This window comes from Schizosaccharomyces octosporus, assembly GCF_000150505.1.
Source record: "Schizosaccharomyces octosporus yFS286 unplaced genomic scaffold supercont6.1, whole genome shotgun sequence".
Taxonomy (NCBI): Eukaryota; Fungi; Ascomycota; class Schizosaccharomycetes; order Schizosaccharomycetales; family Schizosaccharomycetaceae; genus Schizosaccharomyces; species Schizosaccharomyces octosporus.
The window spans coordinates 3,959,761-3,980,998 of NW_013185619.1; the positions used below are offsets into that span (position 1 = coordinate 3,959,761).

The 21,238-nt window shown below is 37.8% G+C and overlaps 12 protein-coding genes across 12 annotated transcripts; 6 read left to right on the forward strand and 6 right to left on the reverse strand.

The window, feature by feature from the left end:
- Window positions 1–236: 236 nt before the first annotated feature.
- SOCG_02595 (methionine aminopeptidase Fma2) lies at window positions 237–1,520 on the forward strand (the record flags this gene model as incomplete). Its single annotated transcript, XM_013161087.1, has 1 exon — window positions 237–1,520. One exon carries the CDS (start codon window positions 237–239, stop codon window positions 1,518–1,520), a length of 1,284 nt encoding a protein of 427 aa, XP_013016541.1.
- Window positions 1,521–2,442: 922 nt separating this feature from the next.
- SOCG_02596 (acetolactate synthase regulatory unit) lies at window positions 2,443–4,156 on the forward strand. The gene is made up of 5 exons (XM_013161088.1): window positions 2,443–2,497; window positions 2,570–2,707; window positions 3,034–3,227; window positions 3,280–3,760; window positions 3,813–4,156. The coding sequence occupies exons 1-5, from the start codon at window positions 2,471–2,473 to the stop codon at window positions 3,846–3,848; spliced, it is 876 nt and encodes a 291-aa protein (XP_013016542.1). The 5' UTR covers window positions 2,443–2,470; the 3' UTR covers window positions 3,849–4,156.
- SOCG_02597 (glucan-alpha-1,4-glucosidase) lies at window positions 4,115–6,399 on the reverse strand. Its single transcript, XM_013161089.1, has one exon. The coding sequence runs from the start codon at window positions 5,596–5,598 to the stop codon at window positions 4,249–4,251; it is 1,350 nt and encodes a 449-aa protein (XP_013016543.1). The 5' UTR covers window positions 5,599–6,399; the 3' UTR covers window positions 4,115–4,248.
- Window positions 6,400–6,550: 151 nt separating this feature from the next.
- Window positions 6,551–8,073, forward strand: SOCG_02598 (ARP2/3 actin-organizing complex subunit Sop2). Its single transcript, XM_013161090.1, has 2 exons — window positions 6,551–6,732; window positions 6,787–8,073. The coding sequence occupies exons 1-2, from the start codon at window positions 6,660–6,662 to the stop codon at window positions 7,848–7,850; spliced, it is 1,137 nt and encodes a 378-aa protein (XP_013016544.1). The 5' UTR covers window positions 6,551–6,659; the 3' UTR covers window positions 7,851–8,073.
- Window positions 8,042–10,075, reverse strand: SOCG_02599 (uncharacterized protein). Its single transcript, XM_013161091.1, has one exon. The coding sequence runs from the start codon at window positions 10,001–10,003 to the stop codon at window positions 8,243–8,245; it is 1,761 nt and encodes a 586-aa protein (XP_013016545.1). The 5' UTR covers window positions 10,004–10,075; the 3' UTR covers window positions 8,042–8,242.
- A 199-nt stretch (window positions 10,076–10,274) lies between these two features.
- SOCG_02602 (ribosomal protein subunit L28) lies at window positions 10,275–13,860 on the forward strand. The gene has a single exon (XM_013161094.1). The coding sequence runs from the start codon at window positions 12,775–12,777 to the stop codon at window positions 13,300–13,302; it is 528 nt and encodes a 175-aa protein (XP_013016548.1). The 5' UTR covers window positions 10,275–12,774; the 3' UTR covers window positions 13,303–13,860.
- On the reverse strand, window positions 10,528–11,155 carry SOCG_02600 (uncharacterized protein; the record flags this gene model as incomplete). The annotated part of the gene is made up of 4 exons (XM_013161092.1): window positions 10,528–10,811; window positions 10,854–10,909; window positions 10,953–11,007; window positions 11,053–11,155. The coding sequence occupies 4 exons, from the start codon at window positions 11,153–11,155 to the stop codon at window positions 10,528–10,530; spliced, it is 498 nt and encodes a 165-aa protein (XP_013016546.1).
- On the reverse strand, window positions 11,355–12,233 carry SOCG_02601 (uncharacterized protein; the record flags this gene model as incomplete). The annotated part of the gene is made up of 1 exon (XM_013161093.1): window positions 11,355–12,233. One exon carries the CDS (start codon window positions 12,231–12,233, stop codon window positions 11,355–11,357), a length of 879 nt encoding a protein of 292 aa, XP_013016547.1.
- A 141-nt stretch (window positions 13,861–14,001) lies between the features above and the next one.
- Window positions 14,002–14,828, forward strand: SOCG_02603 (DNA-directed RNA polymerase I). Its single transcript, XM_013161095.1, has 3 exons — window positions 14,002–14,273; window positions 14,330–14,531; window positions 14,573–14,828. The coding sequence occupies exons 1-3, from the start codon at window positions 14,204–14,206 to the stop codon at window positions 14,676–14,678; spliced, it is 378 nt and encodes a 125-aa protein (XP_013016549.1). The 5' UTR covers window positions 14,002–14,203; the 3' UTR covers window positions 14,679–14,828.
- An 88-nt stretch (window positions 14,829–14,916) lies between these two features.
- Window positions 14,917–16,360, reverse strand: SOCG_02604 (epimarase). Its single transcript, XM_013161096.1, has one exon. It carries the CDS (start codon window positions 16,179–16,181, stop codon window positions 14,970–14,972), a length of 1,212 nt encoding a protein of 403 aa, XP_013016550.1. The 5' UTR covers window positions 16,182–16,360; the 3' UTR covers window positions 14,917–14,969.
- Window positions 16,361–17,343: 983 nt separating this feature from the next.
- On the forward strand, window positions 17,344–18,117 carry SOCG_02605 (SRR1 family protein; the record flags this gene model as incomplete). The annotated part of the gene is made up of 1 exon (XM_013161097.1): window positions 17,344–18,117. The coding sequence occupies one exon, from the start codon at window positions 17,344–17,346 to the stop codon at window positions 18,115–18,117; it is 774 nt and encodes a 257-aa protein (XP_013016551.1).
- SOCG_02606 (DNA polymerase phi) lies at window positions 17,999–20,946 on the reverse strand (the record flags this gene model as incomplete). The annotated part of the gene is made up of 2 exons (XM_013161098.1): window positions 17,999–20,698; window positions 20,749–20,946. 2 exons carry the CDS (start codon window positions 20,944–20,946, stop codon window positions 17,999–18,001), a joined length of 2,898 nt encoding a protein of 965 aa, XP_013016552.1.
- Window positions 20,947–21,238: the final 292 nt, after the last annotated feature.

The window sequence follows — 21,238 nt, forward strand, 5'->3', positions numbered from 1 at the left end:
CTGCAAATTAAACATAAATGAGGCGAATATTAATCTTATTCAACATTTTCTTTAATGTTTACTTTTTCGCATTGTTGTTTACATACATAATACCGCGGATCGTTTTTTTAATATTATAGTTGCTATAGCAACTCCATACGTTCGAGGAAGGGTGGTCCCTTTGTTTGGAACTTGCCTTCTACCAAACACACTCCAAAAACATTTATCGGGGCGGAACGCTATCCATAACAAGGAATATGGCCGATAATGAAGTAGCAAGCAACACCGCCAAGGAGCTTGAAGAGAAGCTCTCCTTGAAAAAAAACGAAGTTCGTGAAGAAGATGATGAAGACGAAGAAGAAGCCGGCAACGGCGGAGAAGATAACGCCTCCAGCGCTGACAAAAAGAAAAAGAAGAAAAAGAAGTCTAAGAAGAAGAAAACTCCTCAAGAGCAAACCGTTCCCCCAAGAGTTGGACTCTCTAAGATTTTCGTAAACAAGAAGTACCCTGTTGGAGAAATGGTGGACTATGCAGAAGATAACCTTTGGCGTACCACCAATGAAGAAAAGCGCGCCTTAGATCGTCAAGAGCACAACCACTGGAATGATTTGCGTCGTGCCGCCGAGACTCATCGTCAAGTCCGTCAGTATGCCCAATCTGCTATTCAACCAGGCATGTCTTTAACCCAAATTGCAAATTTGATTGAAGATGGCACTCGTTCTTTGGTTGAAGAAGACGGCTTAAAGTCTGGTATCGGTTTCCCAACGGGTTTGAATTTGAACCATATTGCTGCTCACTTCAGTCCCAATGCCGGCGATACTACAATTTTGAAGGACAAGGATGTTATGAAGGTTGATATTGGTGTTCATGTCAACGGACACATCGTCGATTCTGCGTTCACTATGTCTTGGAACCCTGATTGTGACCCTCTTCTAGCCGCCGTTAAAGCAGCTACGAACACTGGTATTCGTGAAGCTGGTATTGATGCTCGTTTGAATGAAATTGGTGAAGCTATTCAGGAAACCATGGAAAGTTATGAAGTGGAGATGAATGGCAAGACTTATCCTGTCAAATCCATTCGTAACTTGAGTGGTCACGACATTAAGCCCTACAGCATCCACGGATCGAAGAGTGTTCCCATTGTCAAGGGTGGTGAGGAAGTTAAGATGGAGGAAGGTGAAACTTTTGCCATTGAGACTTTCGGTTCCACCGGCCGTGGTCTTGTCCATACTGATTTGGAATGTTCTCATTATGCAAAGAGCCAGGATGTTGGTCATATTCCTTTGCGCCTTCCTCGTGCCAAGGCTTTGTTGAATACCATCACTCAAAACTTTGGTACACTTCCCTTCTGTCGTAGATATTTGGACCGCTTAGGCGAATCTAAGTATTTAATGGCTCTGAACAATTTAGTTTCTGCCGGTATCGTTCAAGATTATCCTCCCTTGGTTGATATCAAGGGTAGTTATAGTGCGCAATTTGAGCACACCATCGTCCTTCACCCTACCCAAAAGGAGGTTATTTCCCGCGGCGATGACTATTAAATGTCTCCAAACCTAATGCCAGTAACATTAGCGTTCTAATTTTAGAAAAAGAAGTTGTTCTTTATTATATTAATTTTTTTTATTCTTTGCCTTAGCAGTTAAATTTTGGTTTATGGTTTATAATAATTGGTTTCTTAACTGTATGCAATAATAACTACGGGGTGAACAGCCCTAAGAGATATTTGAAGGTTACTGGATGAGTAAAAGGAGCCATTGTTTCATTCATTACGAAATTTTTTTTCTTTAAAACGACACCTAGAACGACAACTTACTACGTTCAAAGGTTTGTGAGTTTGAACAGATGAAGATTATTCTTCTATGAGACGAGTTTCATAAAGTTTCTAAGACCAATGTATAGAGCAGAAGCAGAATAGGTAAGAAATGTTTTCTAAGAGATTGGAAGTGAAACATTTCTGCGTCTACGCACATAAAATACAATATATGGTAGTAGAGTAGATTGAATTAGGAATAGCTAGGAATGTTGTGGCTTTAGCAAGGTTTCAACAACGTGTTGTAACAGCCGTTATGAAAGGCTTTATACTGTTAACATTGCTTCTGTTCATCCACTTAACATTTGGTTCTAGCAATATTTTTATGCCTTCTTATTCCGCCAAATGCAGTAAGGGTAACTTGAACGAAGTATTTACCTAGAAAGAAGAGGAATTTGTATTTATTATTAAGAAACAATGATACCAATTGTAAGTTAATATGCTTATTACATGCTGGAAACTCTTCACTTTTGTTTCGGACCTACATGTAGTCTAAATGATCTCAAAATCTCATGGAGAGCCCTATATAATATAATGAGTAAAGAAAAACTGAAGTGAATTATTTCATAAAAATTTTTACTCGTGAACCACAACTCTGATGGAGGAGATAAATTTGGTGTCACCAATATTAACACGAACACCTTGAGATCTTGCATATATCTAAACCTGCGCACAACCACCATGTTAGCCAAAAGATTGAGCCGTACGGTAAGTATTGGAAACCATTTTAATTTGGTTTATCTTTTTTTATTTTTTGAACGTTACTGACAAAGCATGAAGGTCAACCATTTTGTCCGAAGGAAAACGACTTATGTGAATAATCCTATAACTTACAAGGCTTTGCATGCAAATGCTCCTTTACCTAGATGTCATATCATTGAACCTCCTCGTGCTACAGTGCCTGAAGCTGTTTCTAATGTAAGAATCTCTTGGTTTTGGAATTTGAGTCTTTGATCAAACACTCCTGTACATGGTGTATAGCCGGGTGCAAAACTTTGATTTTATTCTTCATGAATCAATTGACGGGAAGATGCATGATATTTTTAATTATTGAGATGTGTTGCCTCGTTTTCTTGTCTTTTTTCACAAGCTGTAGCAGTTTACTTTTATAAAACTGTTGCAACTTGAACGTGAAAGAAAAAAAAAGGAAATTCCGTTGTTGCATACCACTTCACCTAAGGACTCATATTTCAATTCTTTGTTTTTTTGGAGCTTTTTCTTTTTTGTTTCTAACAACGTATCAGATTATTGCCTCTACCCCATTCAATCGTATTCCCAGACCCCAGCGTCACGTCTTTAACTGTCTTGTCCAAAATGAACCCGGTGTTCTCTCTCGTCTCTCTGGTATTTTGGCTGCACGTGGCTTTAACATCGACTCTTTAGTTGTTTGTGCTACTGAAGTCGAGAATCTTTCTCGCATGACCATTGCAATCAGAGGGTAAGTGTATCTTCTTTGTTAAATGTTTCCTTATCTCTAACACCTATGACAGAAACGATGAAGTTGTTGAGCAAGCTAGACGCCAAATTGAGGATATTGTTTCAGTATGGGCTGTGTTAGACTACACCGGTACTGATATTGTTGAGCGTGAATTGCTTTTGGCTAAAGTATCCCTATTGGGTCCTGACCACTTCCAACAGCATTTTGAAAGAGAAATACCAGGAGTTACTGGTGAAGAAACTGAACAGGCTTCTTCTTCTGTTGACAATTCTATGTCTCCAACTGCTGCTTTGCAACTTAGAGCAAACCAGCTTTCTGCCATCAATCAAGTAACTCATCTCTTTAACGGTCGAGTTTCAGACATCTCAACTGAAAGTCTCATAATTGAATTGACTGCTAGTCCTGATCGTGTTGATAACTTTTTGTCTTTACTCCGTCCCTTCGGTGTGTTAGAAGCAAGCCGTACTGGTACGACCGCCATGGCTCGCTCTCCTCTTTCCAACGTAGTACCAGATAAATACACTGAAGATGCTGTAAGTACCTTTCTTATTTATACACCTTATTCTCTAACTAACCGTATTCTAGGATAATGATGAAGTTGTCGATTTGCCACCTGGCTAAATAAAGAATGCTTGGTAGAGAGTAGTTATTTCTCTTTTGCATTCTTATCCATCTTTGGTTTTTTTTTTTGACTGTTCATTTTTTTTGCAGATTAGTTTTGAATTTGTGTCCTATACTAAACTGCAGCGGTGGTACTTAACTATTTTGGCTCACAAACAATACGACAATATCAAGTTAGTCTTGGAACATGAAAATTTTTCTATATTGTGAATAGGAAATAGTTGTGAAAAATGGTTGGAACATGTATATTTGTTACTTCTTGACGAATCATAAAATGTAATTTACTATTTAAAATTTGAACCTTTACCCGTTATTCGAGGGTGACTTGCGTATTCATTATTATTAGTTATGATACTCCCCCCATAGTGAGTTTAAGCGTAGGCAAGGCATTTTCCTACAGTTATTTGGTGTGCTTGATAGCTTCTCTTCTGTAGATGGCGTTCAACAAAGAGCTATAACTCCATGTTAAATCCAAGGCACCTACTTGTTTACCATCAACGCGAGAGATTTGCTCAGACATGCTACTATTGGGACCATGGAATTCTGCAGCATCTTGTAAAAATTTATCGGCATACTTAATCATGTTCTTGCGGATAAGAGGCCAATTGTAGGGATCACCAAATTCAGCAAACTCAACGAAGAACTGTATATTGTGACTAGTGAGTTCTGGAAGGCCGTAAGAATCGTAGTACTGAATAGCCTTATAAATCACTTCAGCTGCACTGTGGGTACAAAGGAACCAGGGATTGCCAATGGAGGTACCAACACCGTCATAGACATCTTCCAAATAACGGCCGATGAGCTGCTTGTGTCCTTGATTGATAGCGTAAGCCTTGGTCATTGACTCTTGAAGCTTCTTTAAGGTAGGGAGCGTATGTGTGTCAAACTCTTTAGAATAAAGAGAAGCCAATAAAACAGAACAGTCAAGTCCAGAACGATTAGGGATGTTTTTGTATCCTTTAATGATTCCCAAACTATGGTCCCAAAACTCGCCAAGCTTAAGATCAATAGGATGTATTGTCTCTGCATATAGAGTGGATTGATCCCAAGCTCCGACGCGCTTTGCGAATGCCGCACCGTCTTGCAAGGCGGTTTTTTGGACGGTCAATGTAAAATAGTGAACATCTTTGATTTCTTCCCAAAGATCGAAACTAGGTTTCTCCCATACGCTGACAGTATAATCCAAGTCTGCTAAAACCGCTTCGATATAAGGAACGACTTCATGAGGATTGATGCCGTTATCAAATCGATAATTTAGATATTTGATAAAGGCCATAGCTCTCAAAGCGGGAGAGTCGTTTTGAGGACGACCCCATTCACCGTCATAGCTTGAGCCATCAGTATGAAATTTTGGTTCACCTAAACCTCCACTGTAGAAGTCACCGCTAGGGTTTTTGACTCTTTGTAAACGGACCATCTCGTCCATGTACTTGATAATGATCGGATCAAGACCTTCGTCGCCTTCAAGGAAACGATCAATAACGGTCATTATGGTAAGAGCACTGTCTCGAACCCATTGGAAATAATAATTTGGAACGTTGTCGGAAGGAGAAGCGATAATACAACCGGAATTGATGTTTTTGGCATGCTTACCACTGTCTCCAACATTGTCAAGCAAATGGCCCATGGCAATTCCTTTTTGGAGTTCGCTCCATTGATCGATATCGAAACGTTCAGATTTTTCAGCAAATGTCATCCCGTGCAGTGAAGTGGAACTAATGATAAAGGCTAAGAGCCAGCGGATATGCATACTTCAAAGTTGTTTTGGATATATGTATACAAGAAGAACGATTGGATAAAAATATAAAATGGTATAAGAAATACCTTTAAAAATATGTGTACTGATTTTAGAAATTTACTCTCTGTAGCTGTCTTTTATAACCATTCGAAATCCCCATGTAAACAAACAAATACCAAACAAACAAACAAACATAGCATTCCTTAATACAAAAGCCTCAAACATAATTGCGATTACTAGTTAATAAACAAACAAACAAACAAAAAATTAGAAGACTGGGTACAAGAAATCCCCAACTCTGTAGTTTTCGTCAAAGCTGACGATATAACCTGCAATACATAGGCACAAATGTGTAGTAGGGTGTTTGACAGATTGGGAAAAAGTCGGTTTGTAGTAAATTTATTTGCAATCCTTTATACAAGTGTAAAAGAAGTATTCGAGATACAGTCGTGTAGCTTTTATATTCTCTCCTTAGGATAACTTGCGTATAGAATATATGACATCGAATATACAGTCATGGTGATGGAGGACATAACTTTCTTAGAGTTGAATTGGTTCTTTTTGGAGTTTCTTTGCAATGCTCCCTTGTCTCTGTATTTTCCTTTGGCAGCTTACTTGGCTTGCTTGGATATTCCCAATGTTTGTTTGCATGTTGAAACAAACCATTTGTTATTCTCGAGACTTTTAAGCATTCTACTTGAAACTGTAAAAGATAAGTTCATTGAATTGGTAGAAGAAAAACTAATTTGATTTCTTCAAAACCTGAAACTCCATTGTTTACATTTCAGTTCCTACACAAAATAGGCAAAATCTGGCATCCGCTAATATTTTTCTACGAAATTAATTCTTCTTTGAATGTAAGTTTGCTAAATATAAAATTACTTATGAATATAAGATAGATTAAATATCTTTTATTTCTATTTTTCAAAGGTTAATTCTTCTGTTTACATTTCCATTTAGTGTATTACTCTTAAGCTCAGTATTCATTTACTGACTTCATACTTCAAGGAATATAGAAGTTGCTATTAACACAACAGTTGACTGCTAGTCCTGTTTAGTTTTATTTTGTGAAAATGTCGAACTTTCAACTTCTTACTGTCCTTCCTAAACCTTCTTATGAACATGTCTTTAACAAGGAACGCAATGGTAAATGACAGAGAAATACTTTTAAGAACAGATGCTAACATGTATGATTAATAGAATTCGTGACTACAACCGCTACCAACCAAGTCGAAGTTTATAAACAACATGGCGCCGATTGGATTCTGAATAAAAGGTTCAGCGATCATGATAAGATTGTTACATGCGTTGACTGGTCTCCGGTAACTAACCGTATTGTGACATGCTCACAAGATCGCAATGCGTATGTGTATGAAAAACGACCGGATGGAAGCTGGAAGCAGACTTTAGTTCTTCTTCGATTGACACGTGCTGCTACATTCGTCCGCTGGTCACCCAAGGGTGACAAATTTGCCGTAGGCAGCGGTGCCCGTGTTGTTTCTGTGTGCTACTTTGAAGAAGAAAATGACTGGTGGGTCAGTAAGCATTTAAAACGCCCATTAAGAAGTACCATTTTGTCTTTGGATTGGCATCCTAACAATGTCTTGCTTGCTGCCGGTTGTGCCGATCGAAAGACATATGTTTTGTCTGCATACATTCGTGATGTGGACGAAAAGCCTGAGGCTAGTGTTTGGGGATCTCGCCTTCCCTTTAACACCGTCTGTGCCGAATATCCTTCGAATGGGTGGATCCATTCTGTTCAATTTTCCCCATCAGGAAATGCTTTAGCGTACACCAGTCACGATTCTTCCCTTAGTATCGTATATCCAAGTGCTCCTGAGCAACCTCCTCGTGCTTTTGCTACTCTCAAAATACCTCAGCTTCCCCTTCATTCTCTTTTGTGGGTGAATGAAACCACCATTGTCGCTGCCGGATACAATTACGCGCCTTTGCTATTCCAAGGAAACGAATCTGGTTGGTCTTTTATTGGTGACTTGGATCCTGGTGCTTCCAAGACTACGGCTACTCAAACTGGAAAGGCTTCTGAAAAAGATGAAGAAGAATCTGGTCCCGTTTCTTTCTCTGCTTTGCGTTCTACCTTCCGTAATATGGACTTGAAGGGTTCTAGCGAATCCGTCTCTTCTTTGCCTACTGTACACCAAAACATGATTTCTTCTCTTCGTCCCTTTGTCGGTGTACCAGGAAGCATGAAGTCCTTCACTTCTAGCGGCACAGATGGTTGCATTGTTTTGTGGAACCTCTAATTCTTTCAGTTATGATTCATGATCTTTTTGCGACTCACGTTCTTTTTGCAATATCATACTGATGTTCATGTACTTACTATTTTCGAAATTTAAGTCGATACTACAATCTTATGAATAAAGCTTCTCAGTTACTTTGAAATTGTATATACGTTTGTTTAGCTATCTTTCTCATCGTATTATTTCTTAATTTTCGAAGCAATGTTTTTGAACAATTTATTTTTCGAATATTAAACTGAAAGTAATAACAAATCATTAAACGTACAAAAGATACCCATTATCCTATAAATAAATTAACCTACTAACAAAACCGAACGCTGAAAAATGGTTTTGTTAGTGAAACCGTAATCACCTTCTTCTTTACCTGATTATCCCAACTGCATGTAGAGCAATACTTAGCGCTTGTCGAAAAATCTTTTCAAGGTGCCAATACCTCCGACTGCAGTAATGATGTCCATTTCAGGAACTAATAAATTCACAAACCGGTCGTTTGATCTTGAGCTTCTTTGTTTCGATCTTAAACGAATGATGGAAAGCGCATCTAACGAATTCACGACATCACAAAACTCTGAACTTGTCAACGGGTGAATTAACTTGTCTCTTAAACATAGAGAACTATACTTTTCATAGACGTCACTAATGCTTAAAGACTTGTTACACACGACCAGCGTGCATAATATAGCTTTTTGTTGAAGACTTAGATCCTTCAAACGAGAACTGGCAGATTGACTTAAAGCGGAGGTAGCACGAACAACATGAGCAATACTTGCCCTTGGTAAAGCTTCCATTGACATAACTGTATCCAACCCACGAGACTTTTGTTCGCGTTCTACTAACTCAATGGCATGTCTACATATGTCCAATGCTTTTCGCAAATCACCACTCGAGGCTGCAACTTTTCGAGCGCAAAGTTCAATGGCCGACGGATGAATAAAAGGAACTTCCTCAGAAACCTTTATATTAGAAGGTAAGCTGTTCTCTTTTTCTTCCTCGAGCTTGTTTGGATATCCATCTCCAGTTTTTTGTTGTAGAAAAGCAGAATTTAACCTTGCCTTTATAATCGTAGAAATTTCTTGAGCCGAGTACGGAGTAAACGAAAGTAATGTTGGCAGAATATTTTTGGTTTGCAAACGAGGAAGAAACCGATCTGTCATATCGAGTGCATTTGCAATACCGACTAGGATGAGCCGGGACATGGGAAGAGAAGGCCATTCAAATAGCGTATACAGAACCTGCTGTTCACGAGCAATAAGATGGTCCATTTCATCCAAAACTAGAATAATTGGAGGGAGAGAGGAAGAATCATTTTTGGTAAAGTATTCCTTCAATTGAGTCTGATATGTAGAATGGGAGTCCTCCTCATCAGGAGTGCAAACCTTGTCAAAAAGTTGACTGTAAACTCTTTCAAAGATCATTTTGGGCTCTGTAATGGTCATGCAATTCACATTACACACTTGAGCATTCTTAAACTTTCCCACAATACCTTGCAACACTTCACTTACCAGCACAGTCTTACCAGTGCCCGGTGCACCACTAATGTAAAGAGCCGCTCCCGTTGGCTCGCCGGTTAGATTCTGACTAAAAAAAGATTCCAAAAAATGCTTTTCTTTTTCACGCCCTACTACACCGGTGGAACGATGGGATTTCCGTAGACATGTCTTAACAGGATTGTACGCAGAGGGAGTAGAAGGTGTTGAAGGAGTTGGAGGAACAATTTGTCTGTGAGGAGTAGCTTGCAAAAGACGACTAGCAAATGGAGTCAATTTATTCATGCGATTTAAAGACCTAGGAGTCACAAGCTGGATGGTCCGCCTTGGTGTGCGAGGGGTTCGAGGCGTTTTTGGAGTAGAAGGAAGTTCCATGTAATCTGGTGGTGTATTTTCTTTACATCCTTTTTCATTGCTTTTATTGATATCTTCTTCATTCTGGCTTGTGATCAGATCGCGCTTTGCTTTTTTCTGTGGTGTTAAATTCTCCAAGAATGGTTCATGAATCCTTTTTCTACGGGGGGTAGAAGGAACTTCTATAGTAAAAGATGTGTTTTGTGTTTCATTTGTGCAATCACCCAAAGCCTGCTTTGATTGAATTCGATTGCTCCGACGACTAGGCGACAGGCATCTTTCTGAAAGTTCATGAAGACTGGTTTGTGAATCCATGTCTTTAACCGACTCTTCGACAATTCTTGGGATCCTGAAGACAATCGTTTTAGAAGGTTTATTTATCCAGAAGGCGTGTGTATATTTAATATAAGAGATTACGACGCGTCGCGCTCTATCAATTTTCATTGTTCCGTGTCGCGTCTTTGGTGTATCATGAGCGACGCGAGACGCGACGTGACGTGGTGAGAATAGCGCGCGTCAAACCTCTTCGATTACATATGGTATACAAATTGTTTATTTGATAACATTAATAGATAAAAAATAATAACTTTTTATTTCGTATTTAGCGCGTTCTATAATGGAAGTACTACTTTAATCGAATATTTAAACCGAAACCCCAAAACCAAAGCACATTGCTTTTTTAAGTTATTGAACCATATTAAAAAAGATAGGGTAGTCCGCATGAACATGGATCACTCGTATTGACCTTGACTGTTCAGAAAGATATACCATCCTGGAATGAAATAAAAGACTACTAGCTCTAACAGTATGGGTGCGAACGTGTAAAGTCAGTCAATGACTTACATTCCTAAACCTTTTCTGTTTCCTTTTTGATGAATACCAGACATGTATTGCTGCTCCAATTGACGCTCACGCTCGTGTTCGAATCCACCCTTCTTTTCTTTAGGAGCAATGTCTTGTCCACCTCCGTTGATTCCAAGCATTTTTAGAAACTTGGATTTTCTTTGGTTACCTCCAGATAACTGTGATGCCAACCAATAATCCCTGTTTCCCTCATCAGACTTTTCCTTTTGTCCATCAGTGGCTGCTGGATTTTTAGAATTTTTCTCCTTTTCAGTAGATTCTAATCGAAATTGTCAACTTAAGCATCCTTAATTGAACTTACCAGTTGATTTCTGCTTCGCTTTCTTGCTAGTGCTATCCTCTGACTTTTTTTTAGAACTAGATAGGATTAGTACAGTAGATTGTATAAAGAACTTCATACTGTAACTTTTTTACTTTGTGCTTGAGCTTTTTATATTGTTTTAATTCATCCTTGCCTAATGATACCGGTTAGTCAATATTTCGTCCAAACGAAATCATACTCAAAAGTTTTTTTTCTTCAGACTTTAATTTCCGAAAATCGGAAACACTAGAGCCCCAAATTGGTGCCTTCTTCTCTTTCTTTGAGACTTTTGAAGATGCCATGGTATGAGATGGTAAATGGTAGGTAATCTCATAACAGATTAAATCCTCACTGCAAGGACAGATAAAGGCAAACGTTAAAAGGGAATAGAAAAGGACTAATGTAAAAAAGCTACTTTAATCATGTGTGGTTCCTTTTTCTTTTCTTTACGGAACTGAACTTCATGAAAATCGGCTAAAGTCGAATTCATAATATATCCAGCTAGCTCTCAGCATCCGGTTTCTTTTGGACTTGCTCCTGAATTTCCGAATTTTCCAACAGTACTGTAGCACCTTCTGGTTGTTTGGGCGTATAATTGTCATTGTCCACTTTCTTTTCGGACATAGTAGCCTTCTGTTCTTTGGGTGTGCTAGAAGTGTCTTCTACATTTTCAGTTTCTTTGCTTTTCTGCAATTGTGAACGAAGGGAGCTGATCATACTGTTTCGACTTTGTAGCAACATCTCTAAAGTGCTCAACGACTTTGCGTAGTAGTCGACCTCTTGTAAAATAGGAAATCCAAGAGTTTTGCGCAACAGATTGACAGTTCGATCCTTGGCTGTTATCTGACGAACCTTCTGGTCCAAGGGATTAAGCGAACGAGGTTGACGCTGTTGTTGCTGAGCCATTGTAGCTTGCATCCATGCTTCTTTCTGTTTCTTTTCTTCAAAACTTTTTTTATATTTTTGAATAGCACCTTTTGCCGTGTCCACAATGTGTTGGAAGCGAACGGGCCCTAGCAATTGCCCGCCATACCATCGAACACAAACGACAATTCCATAAACAGATTCTTTAATCAATGTGTTTAGAAGTTTCTGTCCAGAATATTCCTCACCGTCATCATTGAATGCTTCCACTTCACCTGGAAATCTCCAAGCTTGCATTTTATGATTGCAATGCTTTAACTCACTGCATTCCTGAAACATAAACCGGTAGGAGGGAAGGAGTTTCGGATCATCAGAAGGAATAAAATAGCTTAAAAAGGTAGATTCTCTATCCGTAATCAAATTCGACATGAACGAGCATTCTTGCAACGACTGATTGGGAACAGTAAGAGCCAATCCTTGACCTCCAAATTTCAGCTGTGCTTGACGTTGGGCCATTTCATTTCATTTAAACCGAAGTCCAAGGCAAGGGAAGCCGATTGCGACGCTTTTGCTCACGATAGAAGAGAGCCAAGAACAATCGGGGTTCGGTTCCCTTTTTTTTTGAATAACCCATATCCCAAATCCATTTCTTATTTAAATGTCATCTTCGAAAAAAAAACTTAATTGTTTTTTGAGAAACGGCTATATTTTATAAATCCTTCACATTGTCTTTGGAACATATCCTGTAAGGATACTCACTTTCTAATCAGTCGATATAGATATTCATGAAAGTTTTTAGATCTATTTATATACATACTAGTATAGTCTTTTAAAGTCTAAACTCATCTATAACAAGCGGTTCATGGTCAGTCAAATCGCTGGATAAATTCCCAATTCTGAATCGCTGGATAAATTTTTTTTATTAAATCAATATAAGTGTAAATGATTATAAATTCTCTCATCATTTAATTGAACTTGACGACGCGTCTTTCTTTCTCTAATTTCGGTGACTATACTAACGTACTTGTTCTCTACAGAAAACAACGGATTCTCTAAGATGGCTCTGAGAGGTTTAAAGAAACTAGCATACCCATTGCTCCCAGTGAGAGGAAATATTTTAAATCCTTTAGGAAAATTTCAACAGAATTTATACGGTGGTTCGAAAGTTGAAGTTGGACATAACAAAATCCCAAAATTTGGTCATAAGACAAAGCGAACATGGACTCCCAATGCTCATTTCAAATGGCTTTACTCTGAAACTCTTCAAGAAAAAATTCATTTACTAGTTACCTCTAAGGTATTGCGCACAATTGAAAAAGAAGGAGGACTTGACCAATACTTAATTAAATCAACGCCCGGAAGATTGAAAACACTTGGAATGAGAGGAACTGAATTAAGAGCCCTTGTGTTACATAAAAAGGGAGTTCAAAATCCTGTGATCGAACAACTTCCCAGGGACGATGAAGCTCAACGACGCTACTTGGCGAAAGTACGCGAAGTCGTATTAAAGTTAAACCGAAGCAAAAAGTTTTATCATAAAATTAAGAGTCTTGTTGGTCAGGAAAAACCCGAAGCGGTTGCTTAAATTCACGATAAATGATAGTGATTTCCCAAAAAAATCCTACACCTCCCATTTCCTACAAATTTCATTTCCATAGCTCACAATTTTTTGCATTGAAGTACTGCTTCATATTTTCGTTTCTTAAGTTTCGTTCTCTTATACAAGGGACGGGCGATATCTCAAAATCCTTGAAGTGTTTACCCTCCTCCCCCCTCTTGCTTGGAGGTCGATTTCCTTTTCCGTTGTCTTACCAGTACTAAATTCTTCTTGTGATGATTTTCGAAAACATACAACGGCCGTGAAAGGATTGCTTCATCCTTCAATAATAGTGATTAGCGACTACCATGTTCGATCATGTCTAAAGACTTTATTACCTGAGTTTTCTTTTCGTTCAGGTTGACGCATCCTACAATTGGTTATATGTACTGCACTAAGAAAAAATTAATATTCATTTGTAAGTTACCCTACATAAAGAGAGCTGCGCTTTGTTATTTCCTTCTTGATATCTAATTCTAGCACTACGTATAAAGCAAGTAATAATAAAGTAGACCGTCATTGAAAATAAAGTACGTTAATGTTTGTAATACCGTTTACCACTATTTGTAGAAGTACCATAAATTGAATTGGGTATTTTTAAGTGCTTTTTTAAATATATAACGAGGTCTAAACTTCATTATTGTTTATAATAGCGTACTTTAGTAAAGTTCGATATTTGAGAAGACTAAAACTTTCTTGTCTTAGAGTAGACACCAACACCATCTTTGAATTCTTTACCTGTCTTTACCAACAAGCCTAGGTCAGCAAATTGGCATTTCTGACCATTTTCCAAGCTTAATTTTTGTTTCAGCTTGTTCACAGTACCAAAATTTATTTAAGGAATTTGTTTTTGGTGATAACTACAAAAGTTTGAATTGGAATAACAAAAATGTCAGAATCTATTCTTTTAGATGAGATTTTCACTGTAACATCTGTTGATAACCAGAAATATCAAAGAGGTAAGTTATAACGTCCGATAGCGTCTGAAATTGAGAAGTCTAACAGTTTATTTTAGTTTCTCGGATTACTGGTACATCTGCACAAAATGATATGGGCCTGACTCTCGATATAAACTCACAATTATATCCATTGGAACAAGGTGCTACTTTCAGTTTGCAGTTAGCTAGCAATTTGAATAGTCAAGAATTGAAAGATGCCGCAGACTATATTATGTATGGCAAGGTGTACCGGGTTGAAGAAGGAAAGGACGATAATATGTAAGTGGAAGTCTTCTCTAAATTGATACTAAATGGTTTAGCTCTGTGTACATCAGCTTTGGTGGACTTCTTATGTCTATTGAAGGTTCTCATCGTAAACTGTACCGTTTATCTTTAGAGCATGTTTATTTGCTTATGAGAAGGTAGAGTGGAAATGGTTCGTTTAGTTTTGTCAAAAAAATAAATAATTTTGGATGGTAATTTTAATTTACACCTCAAACTCATGTACGACAACGCTCAGCTTGAAAGTGAAACTTCATCCTGTTAACCTCATCGACATCGTTGTTCATAAGTTACAATGTGGTTACAGTTTACTGATCCTCTATTATATTTTTCTTCTCTGCATTACTTTAACCTCTTGACTCTAACTCTTTCGACGAAAACATGTATGCTAAAATCATAAACCTCATTAAAATTTATCATTAAACTATTTTATGCTTAAGAAGGGATGACTTTTCCGTGCTTTAAAGTATCAAATGTTTCTTTGAATCCTTGGAAAGTATCATAATATCCATGGTAGCCTAATTCACGAGCCTTGGTCATGGATGAAATTACATTATAAGTTCTGCCTAACAAAAAGTCACAGAAAGCCCATGTACCATTGTCCAAAAGATTAGGATCCAAGTGTTCGCGTTCAGCAATTTGTTTCCATGCCTTCTTGACTTTATCCTGCTGGACCCACTTGGGAAGAGAAATTTGGTTAACTATCTCACTGTTTGAAACGTTCTTGATTCCCATTTCCTCTTGATGTAACTTGATTGGTGGAGGTGTGGGCAAGGTCATTTTGTTGCTTAAAGAAGACCAATTATCAAATTGGTTTTCGGGAACGATTACACCAAAGTACTCGGCGATCTTTGGCCAAGTTCTTGACCAGCTGTGAACGTCACCGTTCACGATGTTGAAACGTTCATTGCTAGCTTCTGGTTTTTGCGCAGCCCATACTTGAAAGTCGGCAATTAAACGTGAATAAGAAATATCGTCAAAGCCTTTATAGAATGTTTCATTTCCAGGGAAGTAGAATGGTTCGTTCAACTCTTTGCAAACAAGAGCATACAACGCAATAGTGAATGCGTGGTTCATGTAACTTCCTTGAGAAGCACCGCAGATATCGTTGGGCATAGCTATTACATAATCCCAAGGTTTGTTGTCACTTAATTCTTTAAGGATATCTTCTTGAACATAGTAGAAATTGGGGGATCCTGCAAAGCTTTCAGGTACACGACCATCAGATTCTTCCATGGGAAGTCTTACTTCACCGAATTGAAGACCGTAGTACTTCAAACCAGTCGTTAAAACAACTCTCTTAAGGGTCTTGCTGTTGCTTTTTTCAAGACCCGCTACAAAATTTCTCACCATCGCTCCATTGGTCTTGCACATTTGACCTTCATCTGATTCCTCTTTATAGGCAGCATGGAAGGCATATGTAATGTTTGTAACGCCCTCTTTTTGGAGGGTCTCAGCGACCTGTTCAGGACTGGAATTGATCAAGTCAATTGAATAGTGCTTAACTTTGCTTGGGAATTTTTCTTTGAGTCTACGAGAGACACAGTGAATCTTCGAACACTTAGGTTCTTCTAATAGACGATTGATGATGGCAACACCGTTAATACCAGTCGCACCTGTCACAATTGCTTCAAATGATCCTGTCATTATTTAGTTTTTGTCTGAGCTTGTTGGGTTTGATGGCGATATGGAAGATATAAATAATATACTTAGAGCCTTTGCGTATAGTGATGTGATTGCTAGTATTGACGAAAACACTCGTCTAGACTATGAATTGCAAGTTACATTGCCCTAAAATCACTTGGTAGAGTATTCTACAGAATGCTAAATGATATGTAGGTTTACGCAAGCTTTACATCAAATTACATTTTTGAGCCGAAGAAAATATAAGAAAAAAATATAGAGAATGAGACAGAATATTGTTGAAATGTAAAATACTTTTGTTTCAAACTTGCAAAGAAGCATTACTACCGTTTCGAACACTGTACATTAGGAAAAGTTCAGTTTACTCTATAGATGTCATGTCATATCTGGATGATTAGATTCGGGGAGAATTGAACACAGAAAAAAATTTTTTTTACATTCATTTGCAAAAAATAAAGCACACAATGCTAGAGAACATTTTGCATTTTCTCAAGAATTGTTTTCCAACAAATAGTAACCAGGAAAAGAATATTAGGTAACAATAGCTAACAAATATCGAATTAAAAAAAGTAGTTTGCTGTTAGTAGAATAAAAAATATATACATAGGCAAGCATGAAGAATATACATTTCAAAGTTAAGAAAAGATACTTTTTCTAATACAATTCCAAAAGGGTTCCAGAATAGGTTTCTAAGGAACTCTAGCTGCTTTCCTGGAACCGGTTATTATCAACGAAGAGTCCTAAGTATATTTCAAACAGCCCTACCTCAAATCTTGAAAACACCAAGTAAGCAGAAATTTTTCCAAATCTTTATTTATCCTGTTCTTTCCTTTAATAGACAGCAGTTTCTACTCTACATAAATTTATTGAAATAAAAATCGCTTGATGTATTGGTTTACCGATTTATGTTACAGTATGCAAAAGATACCAACAAACACCTTGTATATCATTAAATGGTAAACACTAAAAAATTCTTACTTACCACACAACGTAAACAAACGCGAAAGTTGAAATTTTGAAGTTTTATTTGGCGCTACCAAGTATTCTATATTTATGATTAGTTTTCCATAAATAATACCCTAAACGAAAGACCTAAGAAAACAGGAGCTACTAGGTTTCCTAAACAAGCTGTCAACGAGTCGTGTCGTGTGTAAAAGCAGCTTCAATGGATTTCATTCTGGTTACCCGTTCTAATAAAAAAAAAAAAGGAAACTCAAAAAAAGGAAAAAAGGGAGCAAGAACTAATATTGACGTTGATAAAGACTTATGGTCTCAGGAAGCACTAGACAAGAAATTGGCAAAAAATGAAGAAAGGTTTCAGGTGGGAGCGTACATTGAGAAAATAAAATCTTTGCTTGAGCCATTCACATATCGCTATGAGCATTGCTTGATCCTAGGCTTGGGACGAGTTCATACCTTAACCGCTTCTTTACAACTACAACTATTCTTCGAGCTTCAAAGTATTTTTCATATTCCTTCTCAGAACTGTACCTTTTATGATCCAGCATTCTTAGAAGATGATGTCCAATTTTTACGAAACAAAGGTTTCACTTTACTAAAAGAATCTCCCAAACCAGAAGAATACCTTGAAAACACTTTGCTGTTTATGCCCCATTGCCCTACTTCTCTGTACGAACAATGGCTTAATGCTTACTCAAAATCCGAAAAACAATTCTCTATGTGTGGTAATAATCTCAAACTGTATGTGGACAATTTACCATCCAAAGAAATTAAATCAAAGTACCCAAATATCTATAGAGTATGCCAGCAAAAACTATATACCCAAATTTTATTTCCTGAATTTTCCGAGGCATTTGCCTTTAATGATTTCGCTTTCCATTTTCCTTGTCCCTATCGGTCGAGTCCAAAGACGACTTCGCCTGAGAAGACACCGTCGACTGTTGCTGATGTTTCAAACGTTGCTGAGCACCCCAGTTGACGAAATCATGGAATATATTAGCACTGAAGTGGCTCTTAGCTGGGTTTTGAATCCAGCTTGCGAACGTTGACATGTAAACTTCAAAACCCTCATTTAATTCTGGTCTGTCAGCCAGCAATCGCAAGAATAATTGAGATATGCTAGAACCAGTCGCTCCAAGATTGGCCTTCTTGCCGCACAGTTGATGGACTCTTTTCAGAGCATCAATTACGTTCTTTGACTCAGGTACTTCTTCTGTCCAACGCAACTTGTTTAATCGGTTACGGAAAACAGCAATTCCCTTCTCTTCCAACATTTTATGTTTCGTCTTTGTAACCATTTCTAGCATAGGAAGAATAAATTCAAATCCTAATCCATTATGAGGTTGTGCTTTGTAAAAGTTGTCAATCAAGTCGATAACCTTGACCTTAAATTGAACAATTTGTAATTTTGTTTCTTCCTCTCCCTTTTTCTTTTCTTTGTTCGAAGCCTTCTTCTTCTCACGGAAAACTTCTGCTAACTTGTCATCCAAAGCAAGCATTTGCTCATCATTCATTAGTTCTTCTTCAGAACTTTCACCGTCATTGGCTTTAGCATCTGCATCTTCTAACACCTTATCCAATTTACGTTCAAGCTCTTCATCGTCAGAACCTCGGTTGGAGACCATTTCCCAATCACTACCTTCAGCTTCATCCGTTTCTATTTCTTGGAATCCGTCCTCATCCTCATCCATTCCTTCTTCTTCTTCTACTTCTTCCTCTCCATCTTCGCCTTCTTCAGCAAACATTCCCTCCTTGTCTTTTGCATTTTCTTTTGTTGTCAACACATCACAAACCAGACGAATACTACCGCGATCCATGTCCTGTGAAAAAGAGACGAAAAGCATATCCACGAGTCTTCGAAGTAGATGAGAGGGACGGGATAGAAGGGACAGCATAACTTCTGTCAAAATCTCCATAGAAGTTGGTTCGCCAGTGGATGATTTTTGTTTAGATTTTTTACTGAAAACCCTGTAATAGCAGTTATCAAGATCCTCCAGAACCTCAATTGAATCTGTATCGCCAGCGTAAACTTGTAAGAGTACTAAAGAGTAAAGTAATTGAAAAGCCTGTAACTGTTGCAAATGATCACCCTGTTTATTGATCTTTTTGGTGACTTTTTGAAGCACTGATAATGACTTCTCTAATATTCCATTTACTGATTCATCCATTTGAACAATTAAAACCATGTTTTTATCCTTTATGTGATCAAGCAAACTTTGCAAAGCAGTAAAAGGCCAGTTCTTTTTATTAAGATCATCGTCCTCCTTGGAGACCTCAAATGCACTGGAGCTCAAATAGCTTAGTGCCGACATCAAACGCAGGCGAAACATATTTTGGGTAGCTTCCGAAATTTTAGGGCTAGCCTCATTTTCAGGAATTTCAAAATAACCATATGTAATAAAAATGTTAAGAAGTTCGCTAACCCAGACACTGTGCTTTACAGAACGGTTACTACGTAAAATATTAAGCATAGTGTCAGTGACCCATTGGCGTCTTCCTTCCACAGCCTTCGCTTCAGAAGCCATGTCTTTAGGACAATGCTTGATAAATCCCAAAAGCAAGTCAAAAAGAGAAAGGATTCCTTCGTCAGTAGCCAGAGGAAGAATATGCTCTACCACTTTAGTGTTGGTAAGGCGATCAAAGTTAAGAGAGCCACGTTCTCCCAAGAGATGAAGAGCAATGGGGTATACAAGAGAAGAATCGTTTTTGCAAACCTTTTCAATCTTGGAAACAACTCGTCTTGCAGCGCGATAAAGATAGCGCCCTTCGTCACTTAAATGGTTTATGAAACAATGCATAAAATTTCTAGAAAACAAAGTGCCTACGGTAGAGCTAGTAGCGTAGTCCAGAGCTAACTCTATAATTTGGAATCCCCAGAATTTACGCTCCAAAGAAGAAGTCGAAGCAAAAACCCCTTCGTCTACAACAACGTTCCAAAAGTTTTCGAATGGAGCTAATTGTTCATTGGAGTTATACTTGTATTCATTGAATAAGAAGCGCCAAACATAGGGAAGTTTTTGTTTCCAAGCACTATGTTGACCACCCATCTCTTGTACTTCGACTTGTCTCAAAACTTTCGAAAGAGTTACAAGATTTGATTTGTGCAAAGGATAAATAGGATCCCAACCAGACATGGAGGTAGGATGGGATTTGACATTTTCTGGTAAATGAAGCATACAAAGGTATAAGCCAATGCCTTCAGAGGATTTTGAGACAGCCGTTGTTTGTAAAAGCTTATCGACAATATCATAGGCCTCAGAAGCGTATGGTAAAACTGGAATCTGTTTCACTAAATCATATAATACAAGAAAACAAGTATCTCTAAGCCAACTTTTTTTTTCAGACAATTGGAGGAGTAGATCCGCCATTCTTTGGAAGTCATCTTTAGAAGAGGACTGACGTTGAAGAACAGACGAAAATGAAATGGTTTGTAAACCAAACAATAAACCAAAATAATAATCGCGCTCTTCTTGTCCTTTCAAGTTTCCAGTGACAGTGTTATGCTTTACGAGTAACTCTAATACTTGCTGAGCAGTTATTTCTTCTTTGCGGGTAATGACCTGAAAATGGTTAGCACTTGACAATTTAATTCGTTAATAGTTTCTTTTACCTCAGTAAGAGCAACAGAAAAACCAAGACGGGCACTTTCGCGACCACTAGAAACACCCTTGGTCAACCGATTCAATGCATATTTCAATTCCTCTTCAGTAGCTATAGAATCAATCAATTCCTTTGCAGCTTTAAGTCTTGTGTTTTTATCATTCGAAACTAATGTTGTGAATAACTCTAATTGTGTTTTTGTCGCCATCCTTGACGATTCTATTCACAATTGAGGTTGTGGTAATAAGGTGCTGGTCAAGACTATTACCAAAAGTAGGTCTCAAGTCATCAAAAAATTTTTCCATAGTAAATAATTATTATTATAGGATACTTAGTATTTCTTTTCTTTTTTATTTCTGCTTTCTCATTTGAAAAATATGCTTTCCTTGCAGGTTTGTTTGAAGGAACTTGAGATCCAGAATAATTGTCGAAAATGTAAAGTATTAGAAATCCTTACGAGGAAAGTAGAATTTTTTTTAAACTAAGAACCTATGGAATTT

Coding starts and splice junctions, on each gene's coding strand:
- SOCG_02599 (XM_013161091.1), bottom strand. CDS start 10,003: ATGGATTCACAAACCAGTCTTCATGAACTTTCAGAAAGATGCCTGTCG.
- SOCG_02603 (XM_013161095.1), top strand. CDS start 14,204: ATGTCAGAATCTATTCTTTTAGATGAGATTTTCACTGTAACATCTGTT. Junction 14,274..14,329: donor TAACCAGAAATATCAAAGAG/GTAAGTTATAAC, acceptor AGTTTATTTTAG/TTTCTCGGATTACTGGTACA. Junction 14,532..14,572: donor GAAGGAAAGGACGATAATAT/GTAAGTGGAAGT, acceptor TAAATGGTTTAG/CTCTGTGTACATCAGCTTTG.
- SOCG_02604 (XM_013161096.1), bottom strand. CDS start 16,181: ATGACAGGATCATTTGAAGCAATTGTGACAGGTGCGACTGGTATTAAC.
- SOCG_02596 (XM_013161088.1), top strand. CDS start 2,471: ATGTTAGCCAAAAGATTGAGCCGTACG. Junction 2,498..2,569: donor CCAAAAGATTGAGCCGTACG/GTAAGTATTGGA, acceptor CAAAGCATGAAG/GTCAACCATTTTGTCCGAAG. Junction 2,708..3,033: donor TGCCTGAAGCTGTTTCTAAT/GTAAGAATCTCT, acceptor ACAACGTATCAG/ATTATTGCCTCTACCCCATT.
- SOCG_02602 (XM_013161094.1), top strand. CDS start 12,775: ATGGCTCTGAGAGGTTTAAAGAAACTAGCATACCCATTGCTCCCAGTG.
- SOCG_02598 (XM_013161090.1), top strand. CDS start 6,660: ATGTCGAACTTTCAACTTCTTACTGTCCTTCCTAAACCTTCTTATGAA. Junction 6,733..6,786: donor CTTTAACAAGGAACGCAATG/GTAAATGACAGA, acceptor TATGATTAATAG/AATTCGTGACTACAACCGCT.
- SOCG_02597 (XM_013161089.1), bottom strand. CDS start 5,598: ATGCATATCCGCTGGCTCTTAGCCTTTATCATTAGTTCCACTTCACTG.